The 25,408-nt window shown below is 37.8% G+C and overlaps 1 protein-coding gene across 3 annotated transcripts; it reads left to right on the forward strand.

Annotated features, from left to right (window-relative positions):
* Nucleotides 1-142: 142 nt before the first annotated feature.
* On the forward strand, nucleotides 143-25,282 carry LOC100550180 (uncharacterized). 3 transcript variants are annotated; one of them, XM_085220629.1, is made up of 18 exons: nucleotides 145-292; nucleotides 645-729; nucleotides 3,976-4,044; nucleotides 4,438-4,468; nucleotides 6,121-6,180; nucleotides 6,627-6,707; nucleotides 7,426-7,562; nucleotides 8,987-9,109; nucleotides 10,453-10,495; nucleotides 11,597-11,716; nucleotides 12,515-12,647; nucleotides 13,976-14,021; nucleotides 14,323-14,382; nucleotides 16,011-16,118; nucleotides 17,735-17,831; nucleotides 18,796-18,996; nucleotides 21,519-21,639; nucleotides 21,979-25,282. In XM_085220629.1, the coding sequence occupies exons 2-17, from the start codon at nucleotides 679-681 to the stop codon at nucleotides 21,596-21,598; spliced, it is 1,440 nt and encodes a 479-aa protein (XP_085076755.1). In that variant the 5' UTR covers nucleotides 145-292; nucleotides 645-678; the 3' UTR covers nucleotides 21,599-21,639; nucleotides 21,979-25,282. The 3 variants fall into 3 exon arrangements, with proteins under 3 accessions (XP_085076757.1, XP_085076755.1, XP_085076756.1); XM_085220630.1 differs by having other exon boundaries at nucleotides 21,519-21,602; XM_085220631.1 differs by lacking the exon at nucleotides 8,987-9,109 and having other exon boundaries at nucleotides 143-292; nucleotides 21,519-25,282.
* The last annotated feature ends 126 nt before the right edge of the window (nucleotides 25,283-25,408 follow it).

A 25,408-nucleotide genomic window follows, 5' to 3' on the forward strand; every position in this document is an offset into this window, starting at 1 on the left:
GGGGGCAAGCCGGCCCTACGGGGCGGCGAGAAGGCGCGGCGCGGGGAGGGCGCGGCGCTGCCGCAAGGCGCTGAGGGGGGGAGCAGCCCGGCGGCACCCCAACACTTCACGCCTGAAGCCACGCTGGGACTTGGCCCCTGGCCGGGCTTTACCTCCGACGGCGCCGGCGGCCGTTCAGCAGCGCTCCCAGCGGCCGCCGGGGGAGGCGGTGAGCCGAGGCCCCGCCGCCGCCTGAGCGCGAGCGGCCCCGCGGGAGGAGGCGGCAGCGCCGCGCCGGCTGCGGGCGCCGTCGGTAAGACCGGCGTCCCGGGTACCGTCCCCACCGGGAAGCGTGGCCGAGACCTCTCGCGCTCTGGAGCCGCCTCTCGGCCTCGAGGAACGTGGGGACGTTGGGAATAGTTCGGCTTTGTTCTGCTTCGGGGGCGCGCCTGATCTTCTGGGGGCTTTGTGCCGCTCAAAGGAAGCTTCGGGGGAAGAACTGCTTCTTTCCGTGGCATTCGAGCTAAAAATACCGCCGTTAGGCCGGAGGTTTGAGAGGCTTAATGCCGCTGAGGACGAGTTAAAATTGGAATATGCGTAAGGCTCGAATGCGCGGAGCGGATGGTTTCCTGCCGCTGAAATAACAGCTTGCCTTCTTTCTGTAGTCTTCCCAGAGCTCCTGTCACCTAAAGGGCAGCTATGGACCCCGAGGCGGAGGTAAAGAAGCAGGTGAATCCTTTCTACTGCAACGTAAGTATTGCTCGCTGAGAACTGTAATGAATACCACGTAACTGTGCTAGAACAAAATTGAACCAAACCGGGTATGCACTGTTCTGAGTTCTGTTTCTTAATATTTTTTTAAAACGTGAACAAAATTGGTGCAGAACCAGTAGGTTGTGTTTTTTTGTTTTTTTTTTTCTTGGATATCTTTGACCATGTTTTGAAATGGATACTTCTTTCCTCACCTACTTCCTCTCTCAGAAGGAAGGAAACATCTTGATGTTAGTACACAGTCATTGGCTGAAGGCTGGCATGCATTGCCTGGTGAAAATCAGTGTAGATCAGTGATTTTGTACAACTGGTGGGGTCTTCAGAGCAGTGCTGCATTGCAACACCTGTGTTTCTTGTGTTTACTTGCTGCTAGCAATGGGCTTCCTGAAGCTGACCCCCTGTAGTATTTCCTGTTTATGTGGTGAATTTGTTTTTGAGAAGGAGATCTGTAGCTGACCAATGACAGAACCCAAGGGAATGGCATGAAGCTGCATCAGGGGGTCAGTTTGGGCCTTGGTAAAAGGTTCTTCACCAGAGGGTGGTGGGCATGGAACAGGCTGCCCAGGGCAGTGGGCACAGTCCCAGGCTGCTGGAGTTCAAGGAGCATTTGGACATGACTCTCAGACATAAGGCTTGAGTTTTGAGTGTTCATAGAATCACAGAATGGCCAGGGTTGGAAGGGACCTCAAAGATCATGAAGCTCCAACCCTCCTGCCACATGCAGGGCCACCAACCTCCACATTTAATACTAGACCAGGCTGCCCATGACCCCATCCAATCTGGCCTTGAGCACCTCCAGGGACGGGGCATCCACATCCTAACCTGTTCCTGTGTGGAGCCAGGAGATGGACTCAGTGATCCTTAGTCGTCCCTTCTAACTCGGGATATTCTGTGATTCTGTAATGACATCCTGCTATGAGTGCACGTAGTACATGGGGTCTGGCAGTAAATGAGAGACTAAAGTGTCTTTAGCTTCTAGCTAAAGCTTGGTGATGCAGGTTCCTTGCTGTTATCTTTCCTTGTTACAAATGTATTTGCCATTTCTTAGTATCTCAGAAAAACTTGCTGAGGTTTGCTGGTTTGAATTCAAATCGGAGAAGGGATTTTCAATTCCTGTGCCAGCTCTACTCCTTGCAAATACCAGTGAAAACAATAGCTGTGTTCACTCTGGCTTCTGGCAGTGCTAGGTTGCTGGTTTGCCTCTCTTCTACTCAGTTATGAAGTATTTCCATTTGTTACCCACATCAGCTTTCCTAAGTAGCATTTTTTAATGTTCTTGCATTTTCTGTGTGTTCTCTCTTCCGTATTGTTCACTTTATGTGATCCTTATAAGCTTACAAGTTTAAAGGTTGCAGACTTGAACAGAAAATATTTTCAGAGATTGCTATGAACTTCAGAATCTCAAGTAACAATAACTGTGAGGTCTTGCTGCTACATGTTCTACAAATACAGAACATGTTAACACAAGCATCGTTTCTTAGTTTAAGATCGGTTATTGCTATTAATGATGTTCAAGAAGGTGTAATAGGAGTTGCCTTACCAAAATAGATCTCTATGCTTAAGAGGACAGGTATATAAATATATGATGCTTGGCTAGTTGGGGAAGCTCTTCTGTTGGGTCACAAGTTTCAGAAAGGTCCCCCTTTGCTTTCTAAGTTCCTTCTCTGAGAGGAGTCTGGATGCAGCTAGGCCCAATCTTAATCCCAGACTTGGTCAATCATTTATGTCCAGAGGATTATGTATAGCCCTGACCAGTCAGTGTTTGCCTGTTAAAACCTCCCAAGTGTTTTCATTGAAACAGATTTACAAAGTTGAGTGGTTGATAGCTTATATAGGCAGTGTATTAAACAGATTCAGTAGTGCTGTTGATAAATACATTTAGCTGCATTCATGCTAAATATCTTAAGGCTAAACGTTAATTAATTAAGGTATATTAACAATTCACCTGGGTATCATCTGCAAAGTAACAGAAGTGCAATTCCTTGCTGAAAGGGATGTGCCTGCCGATGGGGAAAGAAGGATGAGTCAGTTTCCCACCCCATTCCCTGGTTTGTTTTACCCAGCAAAAAGACAGTGACTATGGTGCACTTCACTGACACGGATCAAGTGCACCAAAGTAATTTATCAAATTCTGAGGAAGCTGTTGCATACATGAGGTATAAGCAGGGGTATGAAAAACATTTGACTTTGCTGAAAAGCAGAGAAACTTCCATTGGTTCCTTAATACCCCATTTTCAGTTCCCTAAAATGTGAAGGATTGTTCCTAGGCTAATTATCACAGGGTTTTATGGTTGCCATGTTTTTGCCAGAGGTGGCACTTCACTTTTCCTTGATAACTTCTGGTCATAGCTCAGGCCCTTGACTTGAGTACTGGGCTACACATGGTTAGGCATAGGTAAGGTAAATGGAAGCAGTTGGAGGGAATGGTGTAACAGAGACATAGCTACAGCCTTATCCAACCTGCATGGCAAGGGATAGTTTTTGTTATCAATCAGAGGACAGCTACTGGACCTACACCCTGTCCTATTCTCCAGCTCTGCACAACCTTCTTCAGCAGGCTCTGTCTGGGCCATATTCCACAGTCGGACCCATCATTCCACTCAAGAAAACAGAGCATCTCATCTCAACAAACTGTTGACAAACGGACTAGACTTATGCTAGGAGTTGGGACTGGGTCACATATGCTATGCTAAAGGACATCTAACTAATCTTATTGTGTTGTTAATTAAAAGAATTGTAGGAGTGATTGATGTAGAGGTGTCGTTGCTCTTTGGTTCCACCCCAGGCCTCACCCTATCACTGTGGTCACCAGACTTTGAGTGGTAAGCCACACACTCCACATCTCTCAGGTGCTTTGGCTCCTGCCTTTCCTCAAGCCCAACTCAATTTTTTGCTGATTTACGGTTGCCCTGTAGTATGACACAGCAAACCTGGTAATTTCCTACAATAAAGCAGTCAACTTTAGTTTACTCCGGTGTCACTTTTTTGCCAGCTCAGTGAAGATCAGGAACACAGAACTATCCTTTTAAAAGGAATCAGGGAGCAGGAATACAAAAAGTCATAGGCATGTCAGGAGCTAAATATTAGGAAGTTGTAGATGCAGCAGATGGATTGAAAGTTTCTGGCATTTTAAGAGCCTTGAATTTGTGTTTTTGTTCTGAAGCATTATTTTTTTTTCTGCTGGCTTATGTGCAGTGCTAGAAATACTTCTGCTCTTTAACCTAGATTTGCAAAATCTGGTGTGCTTCCGCATTAAACTTGCAGACCCACTTCCTTGGATTCAAGCACAAAAAGGTAAGGCCAGTTCTTCAGTGCACCTTATGTCAGATTTTCTAGATTTACTTAACAGTAGAGTACGGCTTTGAAATCTTTCCTTTTTTTTTTTTTTTTGGTACATTAATAACATCAGAAAAGGTGTATAAAAATTTGTGCCTTGTATTGTGGATTAGTAAACAGAATACATCAGAACGTTGGAGAATATAGGACTGTTAACAAGTCCAGAATGGAAATATTTAAATAATGTACTTATTTTTGCCTAGTTATCTTATTTTGAGTGTAATATAGTTTTCGTGAGGTAATCTAGAGTATTAGTGTTAATCTAACTTCTTTTATTAACAATGAAACTTCAACATTGCTATTTTTTGAATCATGAGTGACTTTTTCCTTCATTGGTGGTTGATGACATAGGTTGAAGAAGCCCTGAAGGCTCATGGCATTGGTAAGTGCAAGATTTTTTTACTTCCTATTTTATTTATAGATGCTCCTTTCAGCCTGCCTCAATTTAGAGGAACAAAAAGGAGAAAAAGACTTTCTTGAGATTTGTGCTTTAAGAACTATCTTGTGTTCTTTAGTGATGTAACTGTATAATCCTACAGGAAAAAAAAATAACCATACGAGAGAAGTTCATTCAGATTAATTGGCTGCAATACTGATGATCACCTACAATAACTTTTGAGAAATGTCAGAGAATTTGAGACCTTCAGGATTTAAAATACATTTGAAAAAATCATGCTTCCCAAACCATGTAGCTACTCAATGCAGACTTTTTATTTGGTTTATAAAAGAGCTTATTAACCCTTCAGTACTGTGTCCAGTTCTGGGGCCCCCAATGCTAAAAGGACATGGAGTTGTTGGAGCAGGTCCAGAGGAGGGCTGTGAAGATGATGAGAGGGCTGGAGCACCTATCCAACCAGGACAGGCTGGGAGAGCTGGGACTCTTCAGCCTAAAGAAGAGAAGGCTCCAGGGGGAGCTAATAGCAACCTTCTGGTACCTAAAAGGGCATATAGGAAAGCGGGGGATGGATTCTTTTAAGGGCAGGTAGTGACAGGACAAGGGGAAATGGTTTGAAACTGGAAGAGGGCAGATTTAGGCTAGGTATCAGGATGAAGTTCTTTACTGGGAGGGTGGTGAGACACTGGGACAGGTTGCCCAGAGAGGCTGTGGATGCCCCCTCCCTGGAAGCATTGAAAGCCAGGCTGGATGGGGCTCTGAGCAACCTGGTTTAGACGGAGGTGTCCCTGCCTGTAGCAGGGGGTTGGAACTAGGTGATCTTAAAGGCCCCTTCCAACCCAAACCATTCTATGATTTTATGATCTTAATAATTAGCTGAAGTGAAGAACTTTAATAGGTTTGATTTATCATTAAAGCTTTTCCAGTTTTTTATGCACTGGTCTAGTTCCACTAGGAATGAGGGCATAGCTATAGCTGTTGTGCTACTCCATGATGCACCAAAATACATTTACAGCTTTGTACGGTGCACAACTCATATTATGAGTTTGTTGCTTTATCGTAGTTTTCTTAAGATTCTGCAGCTCCAACGCTAGCAGATGCCACATGCAGACAGAAAAAATATCTGGCTAGGGAGGTGATAGCTGCAGAGCTTTTAAAAAAGGTAGGAAGGCTATGGGCTGAATCAAGTACCCTGGGAGGCAAGACATTGAAGTGTCTCAAGTTTAGTGGATTTAAACTGAACTGCTGTGATGTATTAGATTAAGAAGACCTGAAATTTATGAATTGAAGCTTTGTTAATTGTAGAATAAGAATATTAGCATTGCAGAGAATCAGTCGGACTTTTTCCCTTGTTGCAGATTATCTTCTATGTAAATTAAATTACAGCCAAAATTACTTACAATTCAAGCCACTCTTTAAGAATTTAATTTTATGGTATGTGCTTATCCCCAAGCTGTGAGATAGCTAGTGATTGAGATGGTCTTCCTCTGCCTGCTTCATTGTGTTAATAAAGACAGTGCTGTTGTTTGATATAAATGTGTACTGCCTTTTTTTTTTTTTTTTTTTTTTTTTTTGCTAAAACCATCACATTGTAATTTTCACTTGTGGGTTTTTTAGTTTAGTTTTGGTTTGTGTTTTAGTTAAAACTGCAGGTGGCACAGGGGACCGAGTGAAAGCGCCTGTAAAACTTCCTGGTTACGGTAAGAATGCTTAATACCCTTCCCTATAGAAACTATCACCCCCCTCCAAAAGAAAACAAAAAAAAGAAATAGGCAAAAGAAAATGTTTTGAGGTGCAGCTGTCTGAACCACAGAAGGTTCATTTGGAAAATTCATTTCTATCAATTTTATTTCTGATCTGCATTTTATAATAACGCCTAGAACAATACTTGCAAGCTCGATATTATAGAAAGTGCCAATAGGACTTTAGGGGTTATGTTACTCGATAGCTGACTTGATTTGTGATGTAGGGCCCATTATAAGCAGGGATTCACTTACGTGTGAATTACTTAGCAGGTGTTCTCTGGGCCAGAGGTTGGAGTGAGGACATCATTTCATTTTGGAGTTTTGTGACGTGACTTGAGACTATGAAGACTGACTGGTGGGTTTGTAATGTGAGATTACATGAAAGCAATTTTATCTTACAGTGCAAGCTAAGCCAGAAAGGTATCATGGGCAGACCTTGGAAGAACAGCTTAATACATGTAAAGATTCAGAACCTGCACTTGGTGAGAGTTTTTAATAGTGTAATTGCTTGCTTGTATGATGTTTATCTTTGAAGAATATTGAGCTGTTTTTTTAAATGTAAGCCTTTATTATACATTACCTAGTTCTTCTGAGTGTACATTGATACAAAGTGGTATGGTATGAGAGGGACTCATCTTAGTGACAGCATTATTGGATTTAGCATGGAATGTTTTTGTGATCTAGAAACAACCTAAGGTGGTATGATAGTAACACTCATTTAAGTCAGTTTCTTTTTTTTTTTTTTTCTGATGTAGTGGCTCATCCTGAGGAGGAAGGGGAGAATGGAATGGACAGGAAAAATAACTACAGGGGCATATATTAAAATGTACAGAGAAATAGATTCCTTTCTGAGTCCCTTTTTTTTTTTTTTTTTAAGTTGCTATTAATTTTTAAGTGTTTTTTTTTTTCATTGTGTCAAGTTCTGTGTGGTAAACATAAGGCATCTTAAAGACATTTTATGTCTTTGATGTTGAAAAAGCCAGAAAGACAGCCAAAAGATAGAATAACTTGTAGTTTTGAAAATCTTAATTCATGTGTTTGACATGCAGTATTAACAGTTTCCTTTAGTATCTCTTTTGTAGCTAGCACTGATTATTTGCTTCTTAGGCTCCAAAATATAGGACACATTGTTTCAACAAACACCACAACTCCAAACTTTCTTTCTTTTTTTTTTTTTTTTTTTTTAATAAATCAATGCAGGACTTAATTATATAATTGAATATCGATCAAAAGATAATTTTCCTTTTCTCTATGAGTGTCAACTGTGCCACTGCAAAACAGGACTGAGCAACATGTTCATGCATGTTTGTGGCTCCAAGCACAGACTGGCATACCTGGTAAGATTTTACTTTAAAATACTTTTGTTTTTTGTTGATTTTGTTTTGCTTAACTAGAGAAATTGGAAATTGTATCTTTTAATTAAAAAAATATGTTTTTAGGCTGCTATGTTCTTACAAAAGCTTTCAGGTATTTATGCTGTAAGCATGCAAATTGGTTTATGTTCTAAAAAATAGATTTAGAATTCACCTCATTGATAGTATGTATGCCTGGGAGTTGCTGACACTGAGTTGTCAGCTTATTTTATTTTGTTTGGCCAGCAACGCCAATAACAAAATCCATCACTGTAATTGACTACAAGTAGATTTTTAATTAAAAAAAATGTATTTTAAAGAACTGGACCAATGAAGAAATTGTTCCATCTTTCAGAAGCTAATGTTATGAGACGTATTGCATTGGTTCTGCAATGATGTTCTTCTTATAGATCATGCTGGTCTTGTTCATTAACTCAGCTGGATATGCTTAGTGAGACTTGTATTGATGGTTTTCATGCTACTAGCTCTTGTATTTCTTGTTAGCTTTGAACTGTTTCCTTCAGTTCTGAAGCTTACTGCATCTATGTTATGTTCTTAAACACTGTAAAACATAGTAGTAATGCTTCAGCAAGGATAATGTTTAATTCATGCACCTGGGCTAGATTAGCCTTAGTGGGACAGGCTAGTTCTGAATAAGAACTAGAGGTCCTTGTGGCCAGCCATCTGTAGATGACTAAGTAGTGTACCTTGGCATCAATGGATGTTAACAGTGAACTCAGTGTTGCTAACAAGGACATAGCCAGTAGATCAAGGGAAGTGATTATTTCCCTTTTCTTGTTATCTCTTAGGCTGTATCTAGAATACTGTGTCCAGTTTTGTGCTCCTGCAAACAAGAAAGTTACTGATGAGGTTGAGCAAGTCCAGTGGAGAGCTGCCAAGATGAGAAGCACTCCTCCTTTGAGGAGAAGCTGAGGTAGTTGGGTTTGTTCTGATTGGAGAAGAAAAAGCTACAGGAGAATCTGGTACCTCATGGGAGGTTGTTAATAAGACAGAATCAAGCCCTTTGTGGAGATGCGTGGCAGGAATGTGAATTCAAGCAGGGAAATTTCCTGCCTGACATAAGATTTTCACTACGAGGACAGTCAAACAAATTGGAGCAGATAGACCAGAAAAATCACGGAATCTCTGTTTCCAGTGCTTTTCAAGACCAAATGGACAAAGCCCTGTGCAACCAGTTCAGATTTGAGTGTTGAGCCTGCTTTGAGCAGAATATTTGGCCTTGGTCCTCTCAATTTTTCTGCAATTATGTACCTAAACATTTTAATGCTTTCTGTTTTATATACATATAAATTGATTTTTTCTCCCATGAGCATTAGCTGTTGCAAAGCTTGAAAAAGTTGCATAAGATAAAGTGTAACTTCATGATTTGCATTTCCTTATTTATCTAGAAACAACATTATCCTGAGATAGCAGAATCTGATGAAGTTAAGGGTAAAGGCTCTGAACTGAACAGAAAAGTTAGGCAAGTTGCATTAACAATTGAGAAGAAGGAAGGAAGAAAACAATTAAAGGTACATTTCTTTAAGAATTTCAGAATATATACAATAATAAATAAACTGAAAATTATTTCTTTTATAGTGGGTGGATATTCTTGGCACGTTAGGAAAACTTTTAAAAATTCTTTTTAACCTTTATTAGAAGTACTTTCATCATCTTAATATTACTTTTGAGAGTATCCTGGATGCAATTTTCTATTGGTCATTCTCATCATAAGTATTTCTCTTGTTTGAAATAATATTTGAGCTACCTGAACCTACAGAAACACAGCTGTGTGGAACACAACATCCAGAACATCTGTATTGATATGTAATCAATTCCCAATTGCATGTGCAAAATAACTTGTTTCATTGTTGCTGGGAAACTGCTTTTTATATTTTCCCAAATGAGTTTCTGCTTTGTTAGCATCCTGTGGCAGTTGACAAAAGAATCAGATTTAAAAAAGTGAGTAGGGAGTGGAAGTCTGCAGGTGGATTTGAGGTTCTCAGCAATGGCCTGGCATTGTAGGAGCACCATGAGCGTAAACTGTTGTGAGTCAGTCCTGTTAGAATCATGTTCTTATGAAGATGTCTTCATATTGCTTTCAGTTGTTATTTATACCACAATAACGTTTAAAAATCAACTTGATTCAGATACTTATCAGTCTTTATGCTATGCCTTAAATTCGTACTGATTTCGGTGTCTGTCAACAGCATGCTTGTTAAGCAGTGCTTCTTGGCAAGAGCTAATAATACTAATAAGTATTGTCTTTGTACAGGACCAAAATCTCGTTAAATTATGCAAGGTCTGGCTTCTGGCAAAGTTGTAGGTTCTCACATATGGAATTTGTTTGCACACAGGATGTTATTGTTTGCAAGCAAACCAACATAAGGTGAAAAATACTTCTCCAGCATGATCGTGGAAATAATATACGTGTATATGTTTATTTTCAGATTTTTCTTGATGGATATATAATTATATAGAATACAGATATGCTGTAGATTGTCTCTGAAAAAAAAAAACCACATCAAAAACAGAACAGTTGAATTGCATCCATAACAAGTTCATCATTGGTTTAAGGAACTTTGAAGTATAGAGTGCATAACCTGTTATTAATTTGATATATCTTCCGTAATCCAGCTGTTTTGTATTTTATCTGACTATCTACTCAGGGTTTTACACTGTTGTGTTTAATGGTCAAACCAATACAAAGTAACTATTTAATGAAATACATAAGATTTTATCTGCAAAATACCAAATGTAACTGGGTCTTATTTGTAATAATTATTTTATAATATCTATATTATTATATATTATTTTTAGAACATATTTTATATTATTTTAATTTATAATTTGCAATAATTATTTGTATTTTTAGGTTGTTATAGAAGCTCCAGTAATCAGGAAAAGATGGCAAGAATGTAAGTGTGTTCACTGGGATGTAACCCGTGCATTTCTGACTCGGGTAAACTTGTTTTGTTCTGAAACAGCTTTATTTCAGGGCGGGTTGAAGGGTTTGGTCAGAATGACCTTGTGTGAATATGTTGTTAACTGTGTTTTGTAAGGACTATTGTACTGAAAATGTGTTGGATGAAGAGTTTTTTTTTCTCCATGAGCCACTAGAGAGACCTGTTATTTATGTCAGCATTCTCTGTCCTTTCCACTCTCCCCTTCATCCACAAAACTAAAAAGTCTTCCTCATTTTACAGAAACATATATATATTTTTACCTGGTAACAACTGTAGTCTCTGCAGTGCCAGCTACTCACAGGCTTTTTGGGGAACTGGGCCTGTGGAGGAGTAGGCTGGAGCTCAATGTGTACATTTATCAGGCAGTCCAAAAAGCCAGGTGTAAGTCTCTTTCCTGTGGAAGAAGGCTTTCAGTTATTCCAGCATTGGTGCTCAGAAAGCTGTAGGAACGTGGTGTCTGTGAGACTTCTCCACTCAGTTTAGTCTTCCACAACTGTCCACAGCATGGGTGGACAGACAGTGCAGTTGTGTGCTGTTCAAGGAAATGGATAAGAATTGTTACATGCTTGGACTTGCATGAAGACTCGGATTAAAACTAATGTACTAATCTTAATGTATATTAATATGTAAACTGTGTCATAAAATATGGAAGTAATGTGGAGATTATTTCTATCGTGATCTCAGTTAGCAGTGTCGTGCTCTAAAGAGGAAAGTTATCCATTTCAAATCTAGAAAGGAGTTAAATCCTACTCAAAATCCTTTCAGTTAATGAGTCTAATTTCGCACCTGATATAGCATTCTACTATGTTTTATAGTACTTAATTCTTTTAAGAAAGAGATCTGTGTGTAGTTATAGCCTGGGTATAAAATAGTTAAAATTTTTAGTTAATATCTTATATGTTGTCACAAACTTATTCATGTTTATTGCTAGTAATACACAGAAACAGTGCTAGTTACAGTTCAGGTGAACTTTCAGAACTACTATAAATAACCTCCTTTTAACTTCTATCAAGATATTGTCCATTTTATTACATTTCAAGCATGTTTGTTTAGATTCTAATGCAGATGATAGCCCATCAAAAGCTAAAGTTCAGCATGTGGATACATCACTTAGTAATGAAGAAGGAATGGACTGTAAAAATAAGGATGGAAAATTGCCAGATCTGATTCAAGGTCAGAGAACAGTGGTTTTGTTTTTTAAACGTGTACCACTGCATGAATTTACTCAGTATGTACTTGTTTATGGTTTTAATAGCAGTGCTCAGCTGTAGATGTTGTATTTACACAGCATGTGGGGTTTGGGGTCTGGCAGGCAGAAAGAATAATCCTACTGAAGAAAACTGTCCAGGTTTACTTAAAGTTGCTATAGCTGGTTACGTTAGAACAGAAACAGAATTCATAAGCAGAACTTTGAACTGTTTTTACTTTATTTTTGGAGCAAGGGGCCCAGGTTCTTTTTTGAACATGCGGAACATTCTTCAGTGCCAGGATTAAAAAAACAAACTGGGACAAGCTAAACAAACAGGCCAGATTGTTTGTTTAGGGCACAAGAAGAATAAAAAGAAAGTAAAATAGATATATATATTTTGATCATGTAAAATGTCTGACTAACACGTATTTTTTTTGAAAACAACAGAATTAAGTTAAAATTCTTCCATGTAATAGAAGAAGTCCTGCCATGTCAGAAGTTACCGCTTGTCGTAAACTTAATGTCAAAGGGGGAAGTGGGCTACCATCTAAATGCATTTTATTTATTCTCGTTCTGACTATTTCTGGTCAGAATCATAGACTTGGTTCAGCCATGAAGCACAAGTATTTGATATTTAGGTTCTGGTTTTGATTTTATTTCTTTAGATTATTTACACCTTCAGATTTCATTAATACTGCTTTAAAAAAAAATCCAAGCAAAGAATACTTAAGTTAGAATTTTGGAAAACTGTGACTAAATATACTATTTTTTATTGCCTTTAGAAGAAAAGAATGTTCAAGAGGAGCAGGAACACTGTCAGAATGAACAGGCAATACCAGATGAGAAGGTTGAAACTAACACGGCTGTTGAAAGCACTGAAGGCGACCTCACTGAAGAAGGCAGCAGTTCTGAAAAGTAAAACAAAGTCAGATAAATCCATCACCCCTGAACTCCTTAAATTACTTGAAGGGAAATGCTGATGAGTGTCTACAGTGGATTTGCATGGAGTGTACTGTGAAGATTGAGTGGGTGCTAAAGTAGTAGAACGCATGTCTTCTGAAAGTTGTGTGCATGGCTGTAAGCTCCTCTTATTAACAGAAAATATGTAAATTTACCTCAGATTTCCTCTAGATGGAATTACTTTTTAACAGTGTTATTCTTAATACACAAGCTTTGTTTTACAAATTGAAGAAGAACATTCCCCAGTGACTTAAAAATCCCCTCTGTTTCCTACCTTTAAACTGGTTGCATATCTATCAACCATAAAGAACTGGCACCTTCTGCTTATTTATTGTTACATAGTGAAAGGAAAAATGTCTTTCTATAGGACTCTTGCCTTGTTCTTGGGCAGACATTAAGAAAAAGGATTAATCACAATTAAATTCAAGTCCGTGTTTTTGAATCTTTATATTTATTTGTCTGGTTTTGAAAGGACTGTAGCAGCTCTTAATCTGGAGAGTGAATTAGTTTGTAAAAACTTCATAAATAAGGAGCGTAGCTATTGGACAGATTAATATGACAGGAAAAGCATTACAACAAAGGTGTGATGATGGAAGGACCAGCACAATAGAGAGGTGCTATAAAGGAAGGGAAGAAGATTGCTCCCCCACATTAGAAGATTCCAGGTTCATAGAAGAAAGCTCCACCAAAGGGCAACCTCCAGAAAGAGATCCTTCCCCAGCAGCAGTCAGCCCTTAATTGAAGTCTTAAGAGAGGTTGCAGCCAGGCTCCACCCCTTCCAGTCACACAGGTGAATTGCTTTCAGCTGTGCTCCCAAGGCTGACTGGTGGGTCCTTTCCCCAGGTGCTCAATCAGTGGTTCAGACCATGACTCAACAGTTCCCATACAAGGAGCTAATAATATCTCAGACATTCATATCTAGGTTTCACCAATGGGTGTTCTGGGTGATCGTGATCTTGGAAGGATGTAATTGCAGAACTGTGCAAATATGGGTTAATAAACTTAAGCCAGATCAGTCTTTGTATGCCCAGTATTTCTGTGGCCACACTATAAAATGCTATTTTTTAATTTATTTTTTAATCTTTATAATGATATTGGGGCCTCCTGAAATATCAGCAAGGGAATTATAACCTTTCAGAGACATCTTTCAAAGCGTAGTGTGTCAATAATTTAAACTGATTATCAGTTGCTTGGTAGATCAACCATGTGGAGAGTCTGTGTGTGTGCATGTGAGTGTTGGTGTGTAGTATTTAATATAATAAAAGAATGTTTTCTATCCAAAGATGTGAGACCAATGTACAACTGCAAGAAGAAAATGAGGAAGTCGAGGTGAATATTTTTTCATTAATGGATTCTTCCAGTTTACGCATAGTTGGGATAATAATTAATATATGGCAATGTTGTTTGCTTTTGCTTATTCAAATCAATAATATTATCGACAACGAATTACCCATGAGTTGCTATGCAAAACTTTAAAAACATTTTTTCAGATTTTGTTGTGAAAGCACATTTTTCTGTACAAGCACACGCAATTAAATTAGAGCAAGCATCTAGAATAACCATAATAATTATTACTGTTTGTTTTCAGTTCTAAATAATGCACCTAATAGATGTTGTTTATGTTAAACAGCAAGCATCTGCAGCAGCTGCTGAAGAATTCACTAGTCAGGAAGAACTGCTAAGTTACCTGGTAAGCATTACATCTTAAGCCTTGCAATGTCATTTTTGAAAAACTCACAGAATTGCTGAGTGCTCAAAAGTTACTCATTTTGATTAGCAATTAGTCAATATCAAGATCTTATTTAGTAGATGGTTGGTAATTAATATTACTAAAATATTTGAGATATGAATAAAGGGAAGATGCTGTCTTCAAGGGATGAAATATGGTTTTACTTAGAAAATAAAAATAAATTCCATCTCTTCAGGTTGTAAAATAGTTGGCAGAGCAGCTGAGTTCTGTTCAGTTGCCAAAAATGTGTGTTGTTTACACATTCATATCAGGAGTGGTAAGTGGTGGAAATGGTAATTTTGTTAAAAGCATCACGAAGAACTTAATGTATATCTTTAACAGTAGTTACTGTGAGTCAACTACTGCATGGCAATTCAAGCAGTATTTATGTGTGTGTGTTTGTGTGTCTGTATATCTATACACATTTCCTTTTTAACAGCAAAACTGTAAAGATTGTACCTTTCTAGTAGTGCATCTTCTTAGCGTGATTGTCCTCTGACAACAGGGGGAGAATTGTTGGGATTGTGACTGAAAACTGTTCAGTGTTAGCATTTACTGTCCTATTTTCACAGACTGCATTATCTGTTTCTATTGATTTTTGCTTTAATCCTCTTCTCTTCTGAGTCTTCTGGACTTGTTCTTCATATCATGCAATAATTCCCAATTTTTTCAGTGATTATTCTTACTGCATAGTTTTTAAGTGAGGAAAAATCTGTTTTTATCTTTTAGCTTTTATCTTAAGCTTTTATCTTTAAAATAATTGAATTTTCTTATTACTTGACAGCAGAAACATCCTTGCCCAAGACTATTTCTCCTTTTCCTCCTAGTTTTTAACAGGAGACACAAACACTATCAGCAATAAAAATATAATCTAGTCTCTGTTGTGCTGTCACATACGAATTTGTGCAAGTTACATGTGATTATTTTTTAATTTTGTTTGGTGTATTTAAAGGTGTTTGCTTTCAATCTAAATGTGCTCAGTGGAATTATTTTCGGAAGAACTTTGTTAGCATAGCCACAAGAATGATGCACGTAGCTGTCTTTGTGAGGGCTGTTAGCACTACAACTTTCTCCCCACAGAGAGCCCTCTGTGTTTCAGCTATTTTATTTTCCCCTTAGGATTCTTTAGAAGGAGGAAAGAGATAGGATAAGGCAAGGTGATGTGTATCTTCAAGTTCAGAAGTGTTCTAGTTTTACTGCTGGTTTGTGGAGAAATGGGTTATGACTATCTGGCCTCAGGGAGGAAATTGTATACATTCACTTAAATGCAAATAGCTCAGGAAGAGATCAAAACCCCTAAGGGAAAGTATTTTCCTGCATATTTTTCGAGGAACATTCTGGGGTTATTTCTTTTCAAATGATTGTCTTGGATAGCTGCTGCAGTATTCTGTTAGGACTGTCTCCCATTTCTCCCCTCCCACTGTGGTTTCTGGGAAATAGAAAGTTTATTTACCTTGTAACTACAGCTGTACCTGACAGTAGGATAGAAATATAAAAATAAAATGGTCCTTTCAGGATTTGTTTATATGTTGTGATACTTGTATCATTCAAAGGAAAACATTTTTGAGTTGTGGATTTTTTTTTTCCAGCAAAGTTTTGAGATACTGAATGAAGATGATGCTGCTTTTATCCTAAAAGTCACACAGACTCTCACAGATGCATTGGTGGAATATCGTCAGCAAGCTGCATCAAAAAAAGTAATGAGGTTTTGGTTCTTCAAATCTACAGATTCAAGCGATGAGGCATTTTTGTTATTACAGATAATTTATTTATAGTTAAAATTGTCATGGCAGATGTATTGAAAATTTTGGCTGTTTTATGCTTGAAGAATTTTTGAAGTCATGACAGGATAAACTTCCAGGTTTTCAGCTGAGTAGTCTCAGTGCTTGTCTTCAAAGGTGCTTTTAAAATTAAATTTAATATTTTGTGAAGAAGCCAAAATGGATTTTAGCCCATATTTCCCATGCTTTCCCTTGCATCTAAGTTTTTCGTCTAATTCACCCCTTTTTAATCCCAACCATTGGTTTTCTCATCTCTTCTGACCTCCCTGACATTCTTGTTCTGTATTTCCTTTCCCAGCCTTGCCCTGCACTTCATTCACTAATGTGTAATCTAACGTTATTGACATCAGTTTTCTTTCTTATATAATTTTTGGTTTGCTCCTACTCTTAGGCTGTTCCTTTTGAGGTTTTTTTCTTGCTCTATCATCAGAAATCCAGTCCCTCCTGCTCTTCTGTTCTTGCTTTAGTCTGACTTGTCTTTAAATAAGCACAATATGAAGGTGTCTTGAATTCTCTGAGTCTGTTGTGGTAATCATTTGTATCCCATGTTTCTCCCATTCATATTATGTGTTATCATAACATTCAGACTCCACAGTGACATCCAAGAGGAACTTTCCTCTTTTTGGTAATCCATTTAACATATCTGTCATTGGAAACCATGCCCTTTTTGCCTCTTGACTTTTCTAATACAGTTTTAGAGTCAAACAAAATTTTCTTTTGCCACAGCAGCTACTCCTGCCACCCCAGCTACATAACTACCTCTTTATTTGAAAAGGAGAGGCTAAGTGAAAAAGGCCATATAAGTATCAGCCAAACAAGTTGTAGGGAATCAGAGAGGATATGATTCAGGAAAAAAAAAAAGCGTCTGGCAGTTGTTTTACTTTGTCATCAAAAGCCTTTATTAGTTCAGAATGTTATTGCAATGTTTCTTTCCTTGTGATATTCTGTCTTTACTGCTTTCTTTCTGCCTCAAAAAAGCAGTACTTCTCCAAGATAAATTTCATGCCTATAATTCTCACTATTTACTCCTTTTAACTTCCTTTATAAATTTACGTTCATCTTATGCCTGCTGTTCTTTCCTAGAAGATCTTTATGTTCGTATGTAAAGAGGGCAAAATCTGATACGCTTAAAAACAATCAAGTTCTAACTGAAGTAACTTCTAGCCCAATAGCTATAGAAAAATAAAATAAACTGACCTGAGAAAACACTTCTATATTCTGAACTTCTTTCAACACACATTTATTTATTTAAAATCCTTGGAGTTTAAAATACTTGCTTTTTTAATCTGGCAGGCCGAGAATTAGGTTCCATAAGCAACAATTGGCCTTAAATAGTGTTTTTTAGATATAGAGAGATAGTGAGAAATGTGTGCATGGAAGTTAAATGCCAGCTATGTTATTTTCAAATAACTTTCTGTTTTTCAAATTTGTGATGTCTCATCTGTCATTTGTGGTCACTAAAGTGTAGCGTTTTGTCATTTTAGGGTTTTATTTTGATGAAGTGCTGAACACAACTTTTTTCAAACTTGTAGGACTTCTTAGATAATGAATGTAATGGAGAAGAAGCATTGGAACATTCTACAGAACAATCTGAGCTGACTTCGGCAGATATTAGTGATTCTGATACCGGTAACGTTAGCATAACACTCTTAAATTGCTTTCATCTAAATATTAGAACACTAGTTAAGATTAAATTCCAGAAAACTGCTTTTCTGCTTTTCTATTTTTCTGCTTCTCTAAAAGTAGAGTTTAAAAGCAGAATAAAGCCTAGTGATTTAGATTAATAGTTTTGGGTTTTTTTCATCCTCTACAGACGTATAGAAAAGGCAGCCTATTAATAAGCATTCATCTTACTCTGTGTGATCAGTTCTTACTTACCTAAAAGCAGCTCTTTCTAAAAAGGCTTTCAAAGTATAGCTCTTTTGTTTTGTTTTATCTTTTTGGCACATCTTTTTCTGTTTTTGGTGGAGAAGAGGCTTAATGCAGGTCTAGTCCAAGCAAGATGGTAGCATAAACAAAGTTATGGAAAGTTTTATTTTATACTTGCATATTTCCACTGCCTGATTTCAGTGCTTCTGATGAATCTTAAAAATAAAATCTTGGATTTCTGTTAGAGGATTTCCTTCTCAATATAAACAAATTATTACTTTTCACATAATGTGATTGGAATTACTGTCCTAAATTTGGAGATAAATATGCTCAAAGTACTAGTGTATCTATTTTGTATCATTTTTTTTCTGTACAGTGGCAGTTTTCTGTAAAGCTGAACTTTTGAGACCTCAGTTAATACAATGCTAATAACAAAAATTACAATTACTTGCAATATGAAAGAATTTGAACTCTTAGTTGCTTTTTGTAAGTGATAAAATAAGGAGCTTTCACCCACCTGCCACCAATGTTCCTTCAAGGTTTTCTGTAAATGGAAATCTTCAGTTGTGTAAAAATGTTATTAATGAAGTTGGATGTGGGTGATGCTGCTGTGCTAGACTGGAAATGTTTGTTTTGAAAAGCTCTATTTGGATAACTAAGTAATGAAGAGTCTTCAGAATCTTCTCTAGCTGAAAAGCAGTTTTTTGTTTTTTTTTTCTTTAAGACAATTCAAGCAGCCGATCAGCTAAAAAGTCCTTATCAATAAATGAGGAAGATGAACTGCAAAACTTTTCAACTGGCTCTTTGGACACAGCATATGAGAACAACGTCACTGCTGAATTTTTGAACAGCGTGAGAAATATGAATGTTGAGGAAGTTACTGCTACTCTACACAAAATAGCGGCTACAAATCCAGCTTTCAGAGGTATTTTGTGTATACTTGAAGACACAAACACGTATGAAAATGTACATAACAATTTTAGCTCTGTGAAACATTAATAATTATATGGGGCAAAAAACTTTGAGATATTGGGGAGGCTTTTTCCCTTTTAATTTTTACAGGAGCCAGTTTAGGCTGCCCCTACACAGAGATGTTAAACACAGACTTTTTTTTCTAATTGTTTTTTCATTCGTGCACAGTAACATCTGCAGGGTAAAAAATAGTAAACTAAAATCAAGTATACTGTTATTAGGTAAAAAATGAATCTCATCTATGTGATAACTGGTCAATGTAGGCATTTCTTAAGTGACAGAAGGAGGAGGAGGAAAGGAACAACATCCCCCAACTCATCTCCACCCATTTTATTGTTGGATGGTGTGGAACATCACTTTGGCCAGGTGGGGGGAAGCTGTCCTGGCTGTGTCCATTCTCAGTCCTTGCCCACCCTCAGCCTACTCAGTGGGAGTGTAGTGAGTGGAGAGAAAATGGAAGAGCCTTGGCATTTGTGAAAGCTGTCTTTAGCAAGAGCAATTACACGGCTGTATTATCAACATTGTTTTAGCTACAAATCCAAAACACAGCACCGCTTGGGCTGCTGAGAAAGTTAACTCTGTTTTGTGCAGAGGCAGTACATGGTTCTAGGAGGTCTCTGAAAATACCATCTTCTGTTGGAGAGGTGAACAGAAACTATTTAGAAAAGCAGGGTGTAATTTAGTGAACACCTGGATAAATGATCCACTCTGGGTGATGGTGTTAGAGATGAAGAAGAAAATTCTTCCATATAGACTTCTTGCAGATGTTTGAAATGGGACAGCAAAGGAGTCAGATAAGGTTATCCAGTTCATATAGTCAGTTTGGAATTCCAGGAAGCTTTTCATAGATACTTTAGATAGATCAGAAACTTCAAATAGACCTAAGTGGCTGTGGGAAAAGAAGGAGGTGTTTGCATTCTTTAAAAAATAAACAGATAGCAAATGAGGAGGTCTCAGTAGAACTGTGATCCTGTGCTTAATGTCTTTGCTGTTTAAGTGACCTGGAAAAAGGGATGAGTATTTGGATGACAAAATTTTGTGATTACAACATTATTCAAAGCATTTAAAGTGTTGGTTGACTGAAGAAGTTAAAATACTCCTCATTAGAGGAGTGGGAATAACAACTTACTAGTCAGAAGAACAAACTGAGTATAAAGAATTAAGGAAAGAATGAAAAATAAGATGAAAGTAATTATTTTGTTGTTGTGTATACACATGCTTTGTATATATCTGAAATAGAACATGCAGTTCTATTTCCTTTATATCATATCAAGGACTGTAGAGCTGCAAAGGTTTAGAAAAGGCAGCAAGATGTGGGAACATTTTCTAAATAAGAAACAATAGAAAACTAGAACTGCTTTTGACCTGGAAAAGAGATGACTGAAGTTATAAGTGATCTGTAAAATCGTGAGTGGGTGGAAACAGCAATTATGGATCAAAAGACATAGGAAATAACAGATTCCTAAACTTAGAGTATAGAGAGAATCCGAGTTCAACGTGGTCTTCATGCAGCAGGTGGATGATCTATGGATGCTGTGATTATTAAAATATCACCTGAGTCAGACAGAGTGAGACCCATCAAGCGATACTGAAAAGTCTGTCATAGCAGACTTGGAAATTACCTGCTCTAAAAAAGAACTGAAGCTGGGAGAATGTAATTTTCACACAACACATCAGACTTCAGACATACTTGCCCTATTCTTATTCTTCCCTTAGTATTTGGTTATGGTCACTGTGTGGTTGTTACCACTTGAGCTGTCCCTGTGTTTCTTATACTACTCTCCTCCCTCCCCCAAAGTAATGGCCATAATGGCCATCACTTTCATCAGAGCAACATAAACTTCTTGCTTGTGCTCTGGAGAGGCCATTGACTTAGTGGTACAGTGATAAAACAGAGCACTTATGGTAATGCCTTCCTAATTATCAACCGCAGAGGCAGTGACAGGACAAGGGGAAATGGTTTTAAATTGGAAGAGGGTAGATTTAGATTAGATATTAGGAAGAAATTATTTACTGTGAGAGTTGTGAGAACAGGTTGCCCAGAGAGGTTGTGAGTGCCCCCTCCCTGGAAGCATTGAGGGCCAGGCTGGATGGGCTTTGAACAACCTAGTCTAGATGGAGGTGTTCCTGCGTATTGCAGGGGGTTGAAACTAGGTGATCTTAAGGGTCCCTTTCAACCCAAACCGTTCTGTGATTCTGTTATCTTTGAAAGTCAGTAACAGACTTGAGGATAGACAAACCCCTAACTGAAATAGTGCAGCTGTTCATAGGTATATGGTTTACAGTTTCTAGGCAACTATGTAGTGCATTTTGGTTAGTAACAGTGTATTTTTCACTTAATAAGAGCTCCAAACTCATGTCATCAGTCTAAATGTTTCACTATAACTTGTGCTTTTAAATGTTGTATTATCAAAGCATTTAGTTTCTTTTTTCTTTCTTTCTTCTTTTTTTTTTTTTCCTTTGCCTTTAACAAAGGAATGGATATTCCAAATGTTGTAAAGATCCTGACTGAAAGTGGGACTCTGAGAAGACTAAGCAATGGCAGCACACACTGACATGGTAGTTAGCAGAGTTAATATTGCAATGTTTACTTTCTGTAAGTTTTAAATCATTCTTTTGTCTAATATGAACTCAATGTAGCTGATTTTGCTATATCCAAATACTGCATGATGTTCTTCTAATTAATAATTTGGTTTTGAAATTCTTATTATTCTATATGGAAAAGTTAATGTTGTTTCCTTTTCCATTGGCCTCTATTTTTAAATGAGTAGCCGTTATTTTCCTAAATATCTTTACATACTGTATATTAGCAGTCTGATCTTTTCTTATTGATTCTTATGGCTCTTTGTAAGAGTTAATCACAGAATTGTAGGGGTTGGAAGGGACCTCTGGAGATCATCTAGTCTAACCCCCTACTAAAGCAAGTTCCCTACAGTAGGTTTCACAGGAAGTCATGCCAATGGGTCTTGAATGTCTCCAGAGAAGAAGACTCCACAACCTCTCCAGTGTTCTGTTACCCGCATGTTTGTTTGGAATTCCCTGTGTTCCAGTTTGTGCCCGTTGCCCCTTGTTCTGTTTCTGGGCACCACTGAAAGGAGCCTGGCCCCACCTACTTGACTCCTATCCTTTGGATATTTATAAGTGTTGATAAGCTCCCCCCTTAGTTTTTTCTTCTTTAGACTAAACAGTCACAGGTCTCTCAGCCTTTCCCATAAGGGTAATGCTTCAGGTCCTCATCACCTTTGTGTCTCTCCACTGCACTCTCCAGAAACTCCCTGTCTTTCTTGAATTGGAGAACCCAGAACTGGGCACAATACTCCAGATGTGGCCTCATCAGGGCAGAGCAGAGGGGAGGGAGAACCTCCCTTGATTTGCTGACCATGCTCTTTTTCATGCACCTCAGGATCCCATTGGCCTCCTTGCCCACAAGAACATAGTGCTTGGCTCATGGCCAGCTTGCTGTCCACCAGGACACCTAGCTCCTCTGTAGTGCTCCTCTCCACTGCTGTCCCCCATCTGCCCATCTACATCATAGAAAGGTACCAGATTGGTCAAGCATGAATCCATGTTGACTACTAATAACCTTCTCTTCCACTAAAGCAGTCAGCAGTACAGATGCATCCTAGAGCAAACAGTCAAATTATTCCCTGTGGCTGCAAGGCCATACTGAAAGGCTATTGAAATTAGGGGTATCCTCCCATGTAAGGATTATGGATTGGTCTCCTGTTTTTCAATAAAGATTAAAAATTACAACAAATCAGTGCTGTCAGTTCAGTTCTGAGTTAGGTGCATGGATTATAGGTAACTTTTGGAGAGTAGTTAACTGCAAGTATTAGCAAACTCAGCAGAGGTTGACTTGCTTGCAAATTCACGGATATATCTCAAGAGATGTAACTAGACTATACTTAAGAAACGCTGACTTCGTATAGTGAAAGAATCTCCTGTCTTCTCTTATTTTACCACTATAAGCATGAAGTGAAAGCTGGCTTATACTGTCCTTATATTGTCCTTCAATTCATGCTCTTTTAAAGTGAGGTTTTTTTGCTTTTTTTTTTTTTTTTGCCTATAGTTATAGTTTTTTTTGACTGTAAATAGACAGAGATTCTGCATGTTAGCTGCTGTTAAATTTGTAGGATGATAGAAAAATGTTTTGGATGGTTACAGACTTATGTTTGGGGAAAAGAGTTTAAAAAAAAATTAAAAATTTAATTAAAAAAATTAAATTGTGTAGGTCAAAAAATTCTTCAGCATTGCATTCAAAAGCTGGTATGATACAGACATGGTGGAGCCAGATTGCAAACCTTTTAATGTTAACTTACTGGTTTTGGACATCTGGATGAAATTGAGAGTCCTCATCTTTGTGTTTTCACATCTTTGCATCCTGGAATGCAAGATGCTATGAAAAATAAGGTAACAAAGAAAGCAGCAGTTAGGGTGTATGGTTAGTTAGGAATGAAAACAGTTCATTGACAGTTAAAGAAAACACAAAACAATTACTGCTTTAAAGTAATAATGAAAAATCTCTGGAATGCCTTAAATATGTTCTCATCAGAAACAGAAGTGGAACTGTAGCTCTTGTTTCCACTATAATAGGGACGGTGTTCATGTCTACTTGATGAAGATGTGCTTGATCAGTAAAAGCATCTTAGAGTTTACATGGAATAAAATAATTTCCTGAAGTATCTGCAATAATAGCAGCTTCATGTTTTTGTTTTCATAGTGCAGAACATCCTATTAATTAAAATAATAGACTATTCAGCTGTTGTAAATGGCCATCTCTGGAACAGCTTCTTTTTTCACTTGCTGTGAAATCCTTCCTAGTGGAAATAAAATTAAGGGGAAATTACTTGGATTTAAGCATTTCTTTTTCCTCAGGTCCATTAAGCACATTCTGAAAATGGAAAGACTTCTGAATCTATAGCACACTGATATAAAATGGTTTGAATGATGTGCTGCAGAGTGCCAGTGTACTTCTCAAAGACAAAATAGCAAATGCAAAAATGACTAAATGTTTGCTTCTGGAAATGTTTTTGGAAAGAATGTCTAACCTAGCATGTTCAGTTGTACAATTAATCTCCCTTTAAAGCTTTCTTTTCTGGTGCAAATAGAGGCTCTAAAAGAGCTAGATTATTTTGTTTGTTCTGTCTGCCTATGTTTTGTGATGTTTTGGTATGTTCTCACACTAACAGAAAACTGTATACTTATTCCAAAACAGTTTTTAAGGATAACATCTAACTTGTGCCAGAATTGTGTGGTTTAAAAGAGAAGAAAAAAAAAAAGGCACTGTATCAATGATACTTAAGGAATGTTACTGACTGTACATGATGTTATACATTGATTGTTACAATACCACTGAGACACAAGAAAAATTATACCAAGTGGGAATTGATTTTTCTGTTAGCTTTATGTTAGTTCACCATATTTTACTGAGGCATCAGAGAGCTTTGGGGAAATTGTCTTTAACAAAATTGAAGAACATCTCTTAGAAGATATAAAGTGGATAAGAGAAGGATATTCACAGGTGAACTGACAGGAAATGGAAAGTTTTGACTGTGCAACAGAAGACTTAGTAGGTGTAGGTTATAAAGAGCTCTGTTATAGTTCTGGAAACGTTCTGCTCTTACGGAATCATAGAATCATTAAGGTTGGAGAAGAAGTCCAACCACCAACCCATCCCCACCCTGCCCACTAAACCATGACACTCAGTGCCACATGTACACCTCTCTTGAACACCTCCAGGAATGGTGACTTTGTCACCTCCCTGGGCAGCCTGTTCCGATGCATTACCACTCTTTCTGAGGATAAATGTTGCCTAATATCCAACCTGAACCTACCCTGGCACAATTTGAAGCCAATATGTCTCATTCTATTGCTAGTTTCCTCTTGTTTTTCTTCCTGTTTTTTTTTTTTCTAGGACTGTCTTTCTCAGTAACGAATTGGTTATCCCTTTTGAAGCAGCAGGCCCTATCTTATGAATCTGATCTAGTATCAATGTACATAATGCATATAGTATATCTGAACGTATGGTACTATATGTAAAACCTGAAATGCTAATAGTGACTGCCTTGCCTTCACTGAAATTATTCTTCTAAGTGTTTTTCTACTTTGTAAATGCAATACTGGGTGGTTTTTTTTTGTTTTTTGTTTTTTTGCTTGTTTGTTTTTTGTTTTGTGAGAGGAAATGTTACTACCTAAGTTCATTTTAGAAACATAATTAAAAATATTCTCATGGAGCACAATATTCTTAATGTTTCATTGAAAATATTCTTTTTAGTATACTCGTTAACACCTACCTTCCTGCAGGTAGAGTGAAATATAATTGAACGAGTTTTGAATGACCTCTAGCACTTCCTATAAAGATTCAG

Source organism: Meleagris gallopavo, chromosome 3 (genome assembly GCF_905368555.1).
Source record: "Meleagris gallopavo chromosome 3, MGAL_WU_HG_1.1, whole genome shotgun sequence".
Classification (NCBI taxonomy): domain Eukaryota; kingdom Metazoa; phylum Chordata; class Aves; order Galliformes; family Phasianidae; genus Meleagris; species Meleagris gallopavo.

What these genes read in the sequence shown, in the direction of transcription:
- LOC100550180 (XM_085220629.1), top strand. Translation starts at nt 679, where the DNA reads ATGGACCCCGAGGCGGAGGTAAAGAAGCAGGTGAATCCTTTCTACTGC. An exon ending in CAGGAAAAGATGGCAAGAAT is followed by an intron (nt 10,496 to 11,596) that starts GTAAGTGTGTTC and finishes ATGTTTGTTTAG; the next exon opens with ATTCTAATGCAGATGATAGC. An exon ending in ATTGCCAGATCTGATTCAAG is followed by an intron (nt 11,717 to 12,514) that starts GTCAGAGAACAG and finishes TATTGCCTTTAG; the next exon opens with AAGAAAAGAATGTTCAAGAG.